Consider the following 13330-nt stretch of genomic DNA (forward strand, 5'->3'; position numbering starts at 1 on the left):
ACTTAGGGCAGAAAAATGAAATGCACATCCTATCTATAGGATGGGGAACACCTGGCTGACTGAAACTATGTGTGAAAGGCATCTAGGAGTCCAAGTAGACCACAATTTGTGTTGGAATGTGCTGAGTGCGCAGCCTGCGTGGACTTACACAGAAGCTTCTTGCCAGAAGAACTACCAAGCAGACTGTCACGGAGCTGTGTGACTGATCTGTAATCTCCTCCTTCCCTCCAGATGCTGAGAAAGCACATTGAAACAAGTGTCTCTTCAAAGAGGCTGTTTAATCTTCCAGTTGCTATACAGAGAAACCAAAAACCAAAGCTACACATCCACCACTGACAACCAACAAACCCACACTGTACATTGAGGGTTGGGCTTAATATACACTTTTGCCATGTGGCCCCTAAGTCCAGACTCTTCCTGCTGTGTCACCTTAATTGTTGTCTCCCAGCCAAGATGACCAAGCATATTTACATTAGTTTTTCAACACTTCACAGTGCTTTCCGGCACATGATGACCTTGCAGATACATCACATGTCCTGTACCAGCTGTAACCAATTTCTTGGTTATCAGGCTGCAAGTGACCCATAGTTACCTTTGTCATTTTCTCCACATCTGGACATTTTATTTCAGGCTTTATTCTCTAACAATTTGAACATGAGTTAACAGTGCGTTGCGGCAGCTAAAAAGGCCAATGCAATTTTAGGCTGCATCAATAAAAGTATAGTGTCTAGATCAAGGAGGTAATAGTGTCACTCTATTCTGCTTTGGTCAGACCCCACCTGGAATACTGTGTCCAGTTCTGGGCACCACAATTCAAAAAAGATGTTGAGAAACTGAAGCGTGTCCAAAGGAGGACAACTAAAATGGTGAAGGTCCTGGAAATCATGCCCTATGAGGAACGACTTAGGGAGCTGGGGATGTTTAGCCTGGGGAAGAGAAGGTTAAGAGGTGATATGATAGCCTTGTTTAAATATTTGAAGGGATGTCATATTGAGGAGAGAACAAGCTTGTTTTCTGCTGCTCCAGAGAACAGAACAATGCATGCAGCAAGCTACAGGAAAATAATAATAATTATGTAATCCAGATCAAGGCGGGGCTACAACCTGATAAAAACATACAATTACAATCAATAAAATCCATTAAAATACATCAACAATAATAATATCCGTTAAGACTAGTTTGTCACGATACAGGAGTTTTATAACAGTGGAATTACACAGAATCATCATTAGGGCTAAAGGGTCGGATGTATAGGCCCACCAGAAGAGCTCAGTCTTGACTGCCTTCTTAAAAGTATCCAAGGTGGTAAGGAGATGGATCTGTTCCAGCAGGCCATTCCATAATTTAGGGCAGCAGTTGTAAAGGTTCTTTGGGAAGTCATAGACAATCTAGTCGTTTGTATTTCTAGAAGATTCTTTCCGAACGTTCTAAAGAGATTCCACCTCAACATTAGGAAGAACTTCCTGACAGTAAGGGTTTCCCGTTTTTTCCCGGTTTAACTTCAGTTTAACTTCGTGTTATTTCACGTTAACAGTAATGTTGTGTGTTAAACTTCAAGCATTTCCATGTTTTCTCTAATTTAACTTCCATTTTCCCACGGGATCTCGCTAGTATGGCTGCCTTTGGAAATTGTTTGGAAGATTCAGCAGGTCCAGCATGCTGCAGCCAGAATGCTGACTGGGGGAAGTTATACAGAGCATATAACTCCCTTGTTAAAATAGCTCTCTGGCTATTGGTTCATTACCAGGCACAATTTCAAGTGCTGGTCCTTACCTATAAAGCTGCGTATGGCTTCAGACTATCCGAAAAAGTACAAAGCTGCCAGAGGCCTAAGATCTATAGCACAAGACTTTCTCTCAGTCCTGCCACTATCACAGGCTCACCTGTTGAGGACAAAGGGGGAAGAACCTTTTCATTGGCTGTTCCCACTCTCTAGAACTCCCATCCATGGCATCAAATCCTGGTCTCCAGAGTCATAGATGAACATTCAAACCATCATGTCACATTTGCTCTCAGTGTGCCATAAGCTCACTTTTTGTCTGAAGTTGTCTGGCCATCCTGCACTGATATAACTTAGAAAATAATTTTCACTTAGAGGTTCCACAGACTGATTTAAACTGAAACTTACTTCCAGAACAGTGTATGTTTAAGCTTACAACCTTTATTCCTTTTTTTCTATAGGGAAAATAATTGGTAGCATGAGAGAAAGAGGAAGAGGTGAAATTAGTCTGGACTATAAAGGTATGACCTGCTGACATATCAGGCAACGAGAATGAGAAAAACTTCTGTGAGCCTCTGTCTGTTGGAATAGATAGCACGGGTTAAACAGACCAGTGGTTTCAACCAGCATGACAGTTGGATACATCCATTTGTTATTATTGCTTTTAACCACCTTCATGTCGATCCTGACTCATGGAGACCCTGTGGATGAGACATCTCCAAGATTCCCTATCCTCCATTGCTCTGCTTAGGTCCTGCAAATTTATACCTGTGACTTCCCTGAGTGACTCTGTCTATCTGGCATGCAATCTTCCTCTCTTTCTACATCCCTCCACCTTTCCTAGCATTATTGTATTTTCTAATTATTCATGCCTTCTCATGATGTGGCCAAAGCACAACAGCCTCTGTTTGATTATCTTGGCTTCCAGGGAGATTTTAGGCTTGATCTCGTCAAGGACCCACTTGTTTGTCTTTTTTGCTGTCCACAGTATCCTCAGCACTATTCTCCAGCACCACATCTCAAATGAGTTGTTTTTTGTTTCGTCAACTTTCTTCACTGTCCATCTGTCACATCCATACATGGTGATGGGGAATACTGAAAGCCTTACTTATGACGCTTGCACCATAGTCTTTTTACTCTTTTTAGTCCAACAGTTTCAGCAGGTGGCTTGTCTACAACTACAAGTGTAGTTAAAACTCTACATGGTTTGGGTGCAGGTTACCTAGAGGATCGCTTCCTCCCATATAATCCACCCTGTACAGTCAGGACCTCTGGCAGATGTTTACACCAGTCAGTCAGGACTAGGCAACTATGGCCCTGGACAAACAGGCCCCGTAGCATGTCCTGGCGACGTGGTAGGGTTGCCTCGGGGCGCCGTTTCTAGATGCCCCACAACCCTAGGATGTCACCAGGATGTCACAACTGTGTGGCACTGTATACACAGGGTGCACAGCTGTGACATCAGTGCTGCCAGGCATGCTTTACCTAAAATCAGGCAGTTTGTGGCGGTGCGAAAAGGAGCCACTTTTTAGTGGTCCTTTTGCTTCCGCGTAGCCGCGTCGAGCAATTTGGATGCTGCGGTGCTGTTATGCTGAAAAGAGAGCTGGCCGCCGGTCGCCTCTTTCTGGCAGTCTGTACCCCGCCTATAAACCAGAGGACTTTTTCTCCAGCTGCCCCTAGATTGTGGAATGGCCTGCCAGAAGAGGTTCAACAGCTGAATACACTATCTGAATTTAAGACAGTATTAAAGACCAGTCTCTTCTGGCAGGCTTATCCAGATGATTTTAAATTGTAAATTTCAAATGCTGAATTGTTTTAATATGTGTACATCTTATTTGTCCTTTTAAATTGATATGTGTCTTTTTAACTGATGTAGTTTATCTGTTAATTGTTGTTGTTTCCTGCCTCAAATAAAGTCATTATTTTGTAGAACCATTATAAAGCCTGCCCCTGTTAAAATTGGTAATTATGACACAGAGAATATTTTGGAACCTAACTGGGAGAAATGACATTCCTATTAGAAGACTTTCTTAATCCAGGTTTTAGTTGAGTGATACTCAAGACAGTTTATAATACATACCGATGATGCACACAGATATAATAATATTTATTTGTATTCCACTTTTTCTTTCTCTTTTTCCAAAATTTTTATTTAAACAAAATTTAACAAGACAATACCTTACATACACCACACAGATACAATACAATACAAATACAATACAGTAATATGGTAGATCACATATGATACATATGGCCTAAATTGTGACAAATAGTATTGGGTTACATGTATCTTATCTCCTTGCTTTGTTCCCCTTCCTGGGCGGTGTTTAGACTTCTATCCTTTCCTATTTGTTTGATTTCCCATCTAGGTCCTTTTTTCCCCTGACTCTAAGCTTTATAGTTGTATTTCTATCATCCATAATCATTATATTACAACAGATCAAATGTCAAGAGATATATTTATTTCTTTTCCCAAGAGATATATATTTCCCTCATAATTTCTTATCCTTCTCCTTTATTTCTTCACTCCCTCCTCTCTCTCCTCCTTCCTCATTTTTCCCTTTCAAGCTTATATATATACATACATATACATATCCACACTCCTTAATATTTATGTCTATAAATATATAAGTATACATACGTACTAATATATATGTGTGCACTCGTACATATATATACGCATGTAGGAAAGGTAATCATTGTCTCTCTCTTGTTTAACCTGGTTTGTTTTCTACTGATCTTTATTTTGCTTTGCTTTATTTTGTACTATTTTGATTTTGATTGGAATTAGGTTATTTCTTTTATTAGCTTCTTCTCAATGTACTTTTTAACACCATTCCATTCTTTTTCGTTGAACTTATCTTTAGTATTCTTTCCTTTGTTTTCTTTCATAAGATTAGTTAACATATCCATTTCTATAGCCTCATATAATTTGTTAAGCCATTCAATCACTGTTGGTGTGGTTGGCCTTTTCCAATGCTTAGCGAATATGATTCTCGCACTTGTTACCATGTATAGTATTATTCGTTTTTTATCCTGGTCTATTTTGATTTCCAGAGCAGCTGCCATGTTTAGGAGAAATAGGAGTGGGTCCCACGGTATCGGAATTTGTAGAGATTCTGCCATTACTTGACGTATTTGTTGCCAAAATTTCTCTGCTTCCTTGCATTTCCACCATATATGTATGTAGTTTGCATTAATCTTATGACACTTCCAGCAAGCACTCGATCCAGTCTTATATATAAAATTCAATTTATTAGGTGATATATGCCAATGATGGAGCATCTTGAAAAAGTTTTCCCTATAGTTTTGACATAGAGTGAATTTGTAACTGTCATTCATGTTTTTTTCCCATTCCTCAAGCTTAATTGTTCTTCCTGTCTCTGAGGCCCATTTCAGCATGGTGTCTTTTATTGTATCTTGTTACAGATCTCTGTCTATCAAAATTTCATAATATTTGGAAATATGTCTTGATTTTTTGTCAGATATAATAGTGTCCAGCTGTGTCTCTTGATTACTGATTCTTTCATTTTTTACATCTAATCTATATTTTTCTGCCAGTTGTCTATATAGGTACCAGTCATTTAAGTTGATTTCATCCCTCAATTGGTCGCTTGTTTTAAGTTCTCCTTCTTTATTTAAAATGTCCCTATATGTTATCAAATTAGTCATCTTGTAATATTTGGTTCTTTTAAAGAGAGCTTCTTGTGGGGAAACCCACAAGGGTAGTTTGTAGTAGAACATTGTTTTAATTTTATTTCATGCTTTCAGTAAGGCATTCCTTACAAAATGGTGGGAGCAGGCTTTGTTTACTGTGAGCTTGTTATACCACAGAAAGGCGTGGAATCCATAATTTAACTGGATGCTTTCCAAAGTCAAAAGTCTTTCATTATTCAGATTGAACCAATCTTCTAGCCAACTTAAACAGGCTGCCAGATAATACATTTTGAGATTGGGAAGCGCACAGCCTCCTAGGCATTTTTTATCTGTTAATATTTTTGTTTTATTAATGCCACCTTCCCAAAGAAGGATAGGTTCAATCTTGACCATTTTTCCAGATCCATCTTGATTTCCTTAAAGATTGTGTTGTAGTTATTATGGTATAGGTCAATATTTCTCCCTGTTATAACTACTCCTAGGTATTTAGCTTTTTTTCCATCTGTAACCCGACTTTTCTTGCAATATTTTTTCTTCTTTTTTCGTCATGTTTTTAGTTATTATTACCATTTTTTCTTGATTTATTCTGAACCCTGAGTGTAATCCATATTCTTGTAGTATGTTATTTAGATGATTTATGCTGCCGATTGGGTCTTCTAAGTATAAAATAATATCATCCGCAAATGCTCAAATTTTAAAACTGTGTTCTTGAATCTGAACTCCCTTTATTGTTCTATCCATCCTTATTTGATTATTTAATATTTCTAGTAATAAAATAAATAAAAGGGGTGACAGAGGGCACCCTTGCCTTGTTCCCCTCTCTATTTTTACGGTTTCAGATCTTTCTTCATTTATTATCTGTGCATACTGCTCCGTATAAATACTTTTGATCCAGTTCTCAAAGATAGTGCCCATATCTATTTTTTTAATTGTGTCTAATAAAAAAGACCACTTGACCCAATCAAAGGCCTTTTCTGCATCTAGCAGGATCATAGCTAATTTTCTATCATTGTGGTGTTCAAAGTATTTGATTACATCCAGTGTTATTCGCATGTTGTCTCTCATTTGCCTTCTTGACAGAAAGCCACATTGGCCTTCGTGTATTGTACGGTTCAAGATTTTTTTCAGTCTCTGCCAAGATTGTAGTGAAGATCTTGTAGTCATTATTGAGTAATGATATGGGTCTGAAGTTCTTCGGGTCATCTTTTTCTTTATTCTCTTTGGGTAGCAGAATGTTTTCCTGGAGTCTGGGATTCCAAAATTTCTTATATCATTGAACGTTTCTTTTAATGGGTGGATCAACACTTCTTCGAAATGTTTGTAGTAGGCGGCTGAAAGTCCATCTGGACCAGGAGCCTTGTTGGATCTAAGTTTTTTAATTGCCTCAGATATTTCTTGTACTGTAATATTTTTTATTTAAGTCCTCTTTTTCTATTTCATTTAGTTGTATTAATTTTTCTTTGTCTAAATAATACCAAGTTTCTTCTTTTTTATTGGTTCCTTTTTCCTCATTTGCGTATAGCTCTTGGTAGTATTCCTTGAAGATCTCCTTTATTCTATTATTGTCCGTCGTTCTTTCACCTTTATATTTTAATTCCATAATTATTTTTTTCTTCAAGTCTTCTTAGTTTAAAGGCTAAGAATTTCCCACATTTATTTCCAGATTCAAAGTGTATTTGCTTTGTCTTCTTCAGCTTCTTTTCTATCTCTTTTGTTGCTAATAGTCTCAATTGGTGTTGCAAATCCTCTACTTCATATTTCAGTTTTTTGTTGCATGTCTTTATCCATTCTTCCTCCTTCGCTTTCAGTCTATCTGATATTATTTTTTCTCTTTGCATCTCTTTCTTCTTTTCCTCCGATTGCAACTTGATAAAGAGCCTTCTTACGACAGCTTTACTGGCATCCCATAATATATTGTTTGATATCTTATCTGTTTTATTCTCTTTGAAGTACAAGTTTAGTTCCTTAGATATATACTTCTTGTTTTCTTCTTTGTCTAATAGTGAATTCTGTAATCTCCAATTAAATTATCTCTTTTTTTCCTGTATATCTAATATGATTGGGTTGTGGTCTGAAACCTTTTCGGATAGTATGTCCATGTTATTTACCACATTTGCTAGTTTATTTGAAACAAGAAATAGATCAATCCTTGAGAAGGAATCTTGTGTTTCTGAATAAAAGGTATATCCGCTCGCTCCCTTGTATTTATGACTCCATACATCAATCAAATTATGATCTTCTTGTTTGGACAATTAAACAAAAGCAAACAACAACAGATTGTTGTTCCTTTTTTCTTAGATCGTACGAAACAGACCACCACATCTCGTGGAATATTTTTTTCTCTTGCCTGTACTGAGTTCACACAGAAGGTTCTATCCACCTCTATTTCCATTGTCTCTTCTGTTAGGCCTAGGAATTTAGCTAGGTCTGGTAGTATTCTTTCTGTGAGATCCTCATTGGTTTCCTCTGGTAGGCCTCTGATCTTGATGCATCTGTCCCTGTATCTCAATTCACTGTTCAATTCTGTGATATACTGTGTCCTTTGTTTGCTCTGTAGTTCTTTAGATATGTGTTCTAGATCTCTAGTTCTTTCCCTCACCTCTAAAATTTCCTTCTGGGTATTTTTTAGTTCTGAAGCTATTTTTTCAATTCTTTTTCCATGGCTGTCCATTTCCTTTTTAAAGGCTTTTCTCATCTCAATTCTAGCCTCTTTTATTTCCTCTCTGATCTCTTGAATTGATTCCTTCAAGTCATCTTTCATTTCCTGTCGAAGGTCTTTCATTTCTTGTCTCATTTTCCGTATCTCTTCTAAAATGTGTAATGATGGATCAGTTATTTTAATAGAATCTTCCATTGAGCCTCTTCTCTGTTGTAGCTGGTTTGCACTTGGTGTCTTTTTGTTAGCTGCCATTTTCCTTAAATTGTCCTCTCCCTCAAACTTTTGGATTGCAGTTCAGAAAGAACAGAGATACAAATTATGAGAAGAGGGGGGAAACAATATCCAGAGGGAGAGAGGGAAAAACCAAAGAGAGAGAGAATAACAGCAACAGTTGAGCGAAAACAAATGGATATTGTAACAGCACCAGTGTAATCCTTCTTGTTAACCCTTGTTTCTGGATAGGTACTTTCAAGCTAAATTTTTCCTCTAAGAGGAAAGGGAGAAGTTTTGATATTTAGCTTGATGCTACCAATGAAGTTTTAACCTTTCTCCCCTCTCCCCCCCCCCCCCCCCAGATATGAGTTTTTGTGTTTATATTAAGTGTACAGGAAAATCTTTAAATATTCCCACTAAATTGAACAGAACACAGTGATGTATATGTTTCACATAGGGAATTATACATAAAGCCACCCTCCAGTAACTTATTTCATATTCACATAAAATTGTTTCTTCCTTTTTCCTTTCTTAATCGAGCGCTTCTTGTTTCCATCCACTTTTTTTGATGCTTCCCTCTATGCCTTTATTTCTTAAATCTTATATATAATGTCCTTCTAGTCTCTCAATGGGGTTACGCACAATTTCCAGAGTCTTTGTTGCCTTTTCACATCAGTCTTTCCCCTTTTCCAGTAATTCCTCCAGTATGTTGAGTGACCCCAAAAATTGTCTCCTTCCCTCAATCGAGCAGGGAGAGGGTAGGGAATAAAAAAGAGAAAGAAAAAAAGGGGGGGGGGAGAAAACGTGTATATAAGATTCTCAGTTCCCACCATCTCAATGCAAATGTAAGGCAGTGGCTCCTGTCTACTGTAAAAGAAGAAAAAAGGAAGGAGAAGAAAGAGCCTTGTGCACCTCCCGTCCTCTCTTTCTGTTTGAGTCCACTCAATGCTCTCTTTAACTTTGTGTATCTCCTCTTCTCTCCTTCTCCCCTCTATCTGTCTCTTTTCTCCTCTAATAATGACGTTTCTGAAACTCACGTCTTTTCATTTCTTGATCTCAGTGTCTGTCTTTTAAGTTATGGCTCCAGGCTCTGTCTTTTATTTGCCACCAAACCACCGTTTGTCCAAGGCTCTGTTGTCTCGCAGTCTCATTTCATTATTCTCTAGCTCACTCACATGAAGAAGGGAAGACGAAGATAGCGCGGAGAGGCAAGGGGAAAAAAGGGGAAAAGAATATATATATATATATTGGTCTTCCAGACACGCTTAAAAAGCTACACACCGTGTCCAAGTTTTCTGTTATCTGTTATCTCCTTTTCCAGCCTCTTCCTTTTAAAGCATGGAGTTCCTCCGGCAGCACGATCCCTGGGGCTTGGGCTGTACACAGAAGTTATCTGAGCTAATTAGTCGCCGCAGCTGGGGAGATTAATTTTTAAAGGCACCACGCAACTGTAAAGCAGTGACTCTCTCCACTGAAATAAATTTCCAAAAGTGGAAACTCTTAGTCAGGTTGAAGAATAAACAACCGTCCTCACAGGCTTCTTTTCTATTTATTGTCCATGTATCTTAATAAGGCAAGGACTCACCGCTTTCCTCATCGAAGTGAGAGACAGGAGTGGGTGGCTTCAGTTCTTCGGTTTCCCGTACGTCTTGGGAGTCAGGGTCTAAAAACAAGCCCATACGCCCCTGCGTTTGGGGAAACCCACTTTGAACTGGGGAGTTAAACCCCCTTATTGGAGGGGTTATGGATGGGTCGTTGGCATCCCCGTTCCTCCAAGAACCACTCCTGTGGGAGAACCAGGTAGCGGAGCTCAAACACCTGCGTCCTCCTTCGGCTCCATCTTGCCTCTCCTATCCCTGGATTCCGCTTTTTCACAGAGGAATCAAAGCGAATTCCAACAGTATAAATAAAACATCAAACAATTAAAAATTGCAATTAAAAAATCCCCTAACCCCAACCCTCCCCCAATCATAGAAAGAGTGATCAACCCATAAAAAGAGATTAAACATCAAAAACTTTAAAACTGTCCAATAGGAATACAGTCGATCCTTCTTATACATGGATTCAAGCATACACGGTTTGAAAATGTTCAAAAAAAAGTATAAATTTCAAATATCAAACCTTGATTTTCCATTTTTTATAAGGGACACCATTTTGCTGTCATTATATTTAATGGGACTTGAGCATACACGGATTTTGTTATACACGGGGGATCTTGGAACCAAATCCCAGCGTATAACAAGGGTCCACTGTACACTAAAATTTCAGGCAGATTGGTGCAAGAAATGAATTTTCCTCTAGAGGAGAGGGGACGGGGTCAATGGTATCAATCAATTTTGATATCAGTATCAATAGAGGGGGAGGCAAGTCTAATGGATCTAATGGATCTAATCTAGTCTGGAAAGGCCTGCTGGAAGAGCTTCCAAGGTGGTAATATGGTGAATCTGGGAGCAGCTGATGAGAAGGTACTCTGGCTCACCACAGAGAGTCTGGTCTTCTTAGGTTGTAGCAGATTCTTCCCAGAGGACGGAAGTTTGTGGGGAGGATTATATGGAAGTAGGCGCTCCCACAGGTCGCCAGAACCCAAGTCATGTAGGGCTTTAAAGGTTAGAACCAACACCTTGTACATTGCCCGGAAACTGATAGGCAGCCAGCGGAGAAATTTTAGAACTGGTGTAATATGGACAGTTCTGGATGTGCCCGTGATCAGCTTGGCTGCCATATTTTGTACCAATTGAAGTTTCCGAACTTGGCACAAGGGTAGCCCCATGTAGAGCGTGTTACAGAAGTCAAGTCAAGTGGTTACCAGCACATGTACTACTGTTTTAAGTTCTCCCAGCTCCAGGAAGGGCCGCAGCTGACATATCAGCCGAAGCTGATAGCAAGTGCTTCTGACCATCGCATCTACCTGAGCCATCAGTTGAAGCGATGAGTCCAGGAGCACCCCCAAGCTGCCGACAGAGTAATTCAGGGGAAGTGTGACCCCATCCAGAACTGGCTGGCATAATTCCATTCCTGGATTAGGGGTCCCTATTACAAGTACCTCCATCTTACCTGGATTCAATTTGAGTTTGTTTTCCCTCATATCCTTCTGCCTTTTGTGGAAAAGAGATTCCACCACAACATTAGAAGGAACTTCCTGACAGTAAGAGCTGTTCAACAGTGGAACACACTTCCTTGGAATGTGGTGGAATCTCCTTCTTTGGAGGTCTTTAAGCAGAGGCTGTATGCCATCTGTCGGGGATGCTTTGATTGTGAGTTCCTGTACGGCAGGGGGTTGGACTGGATGGCCCTTGCGGTCTCTTACAACTCTATGATTCTATTTGACTGATGGCACAGGTCATAATATACTTCCTTTCTGTGTCCTGCAGTCTGAAGACAGCTCCTTTGCTACTGTTTCAGCTGAGCCTCAAAACCTGGCAGTTGTTTAAATATGAATGAAATGGTATATGTTATCCCCTCCCAGCTTTGGCAGAAGATCACTGCTCTGTCTGCAGTGATCAAATGTGTACGTTAGATCTGCACAAGTCCAAGGTCAAGTCATGTGCTATATTTGCCTCTCTTATTTTGCATATAAAGTTACCTGACCTTGGTTATAGAGTTTAATCCACCCCATACACAAACATTTTGAACAATTATCTATTGCAAACCTTTGACACCCTATCAACAACAAATCATATCATATTTGCTTATGTATGTATGTCTTTGTTTAAAGAACAATAACATATGTACTTTGAGATATGAACTTCAAACTCTCTGGAGTTTGTTGATGTCATATCATTTCTCGAACTTTGTTTTTCATATGCTTAAAACTGAAGCTCAGCTGGGAAAGTTGGTTCTTTATCTAAAACATACAGCGGAACCTTGATATCCACAGATTCAAGCATCTGCAGAGGGTAAACCCATGTTGTCCCCAATGGCTGTGCCGCCATTAAGGACAGCCCCCGTTGTCCCTAATGGTGGTGCAGCCTCATGCATGCACTGCCATTAGGGACAATGGAGGCTTACCTGAAGTCCTGTGTTCCTCATGACGGCACATGCTGCCATTGGAGAAAATGGAACCTTACCTGAAGTCCCGTTGTCCCTCATGACGGCACATGCTGCCATTGGAGAAAATGGAACCTTACGTGAAGTCCCGTTGTCCCTAATGGTGGCATGGCTGCATACACACGCTGCCATTGGGAGAAATGGGACTTGAGCATCCATAGATTTTGGTGTCTGTGGGGGGATCCAGAACAGATCCTCAACCAATACTGAGGTCCCGCTGTACTTACGTATGTATGAGTCCTGTTCTGATATGGGCTTACTCTTGTGCCTGGTCTGCACAAAAAGTTAAACTGAAAAGTTTGTAGCTTATTAATTTGCTTTCATATATAAATAACCAAAATATCTCAAATGCATTTTATTTGTAAATATCAAAGAGGGCTCGTTTGCTGATGAAGAGGTCGCTGTGGCAGAAAAGACTCTGTTCATACATGAGGTGAGATCCTAAAGTTTGGACTTAAGGCTTTCAGGCCCATCTCTTCCCCTAAGGCAGTATGACCTACATAGTTGCTCCTCATATGCTGGAAATATCAATTTATTTGCTCTGAAATGTTTTAACAAAGATTTCTAAAATGAAAGCTTAAAGGTTACCACAGGCAGTATTCTAATGTGCAGCTAGACAGATTTTGTACAATAGGTTTTTTACAGAAGGCAGTAGGGTCTTTATTCAAGAATAAGGCTATAAGATGTCAAATACTTAAAAAACAATAAATTGGCAGAAATATTTACAACAACAAATGAGAAAGTTAAAAAGAAAGGGGTAGCGATATGTTAGCAAAAGAATAGTAGCTAAAGAGATTTTCAAAGACTGTGAGGGTCAATATATTACAGAAGAGCTACAACTTCAGGGGACAAAACCCTCGTGGTTGGTATATATGTGCCAATAGAAAATAAATCTAATTTTTGTATGAAATTATTAGAGGAAATAACAATATATGACTATGAAAAGAAAATCAACATGGGAGATTGGAATGTAGACCCCAATCTTGATAGAACATCTAAAAGTAAAAGTAAAAAACAAACCAAGGTAAACTGCC

General features: G+C 39.2%; 1 protein-coding gene across 1 annotated transcript in view; it reads left to right on the top strand.

The window, feature by feature from the left end:
- The window catches only part of LOC149318988 (uncharacterized), a 65099-nt gene that overhangs the window by 25768 nt on the left and 26001 nt on the right, over positions 1–13330 (top strand). Inside the window, exons 6-7 of the mRNA XM_089508366.1 lie at positions 2182–2241; positions 12671–12729. Coding sequence (XP_089364492.1) covers positions 2182–2241; positions 12671–12729 — 119 coding nt within the window. The remainder of the gene's footprint in view (positions 1–2181; positions 2242–12670; positions 12730–13330) is intronic.

This window comes from Sceloporus occidentalis, unplaced genomic scaffold (genome assembly GCF_023333645.1).
Source record: "Sceloporus occidentalis isolate IW3139 unplaced genomic scaffold, rSceOcc1.0.p SCAF_2, whole genome shotgun sequence".
NCBI lineage: Eukaryota > Metazoa > Chordata > Lepidosauria > Squamata > Phrynosomatidae > Sceloporus > Sceloporus occidentalis.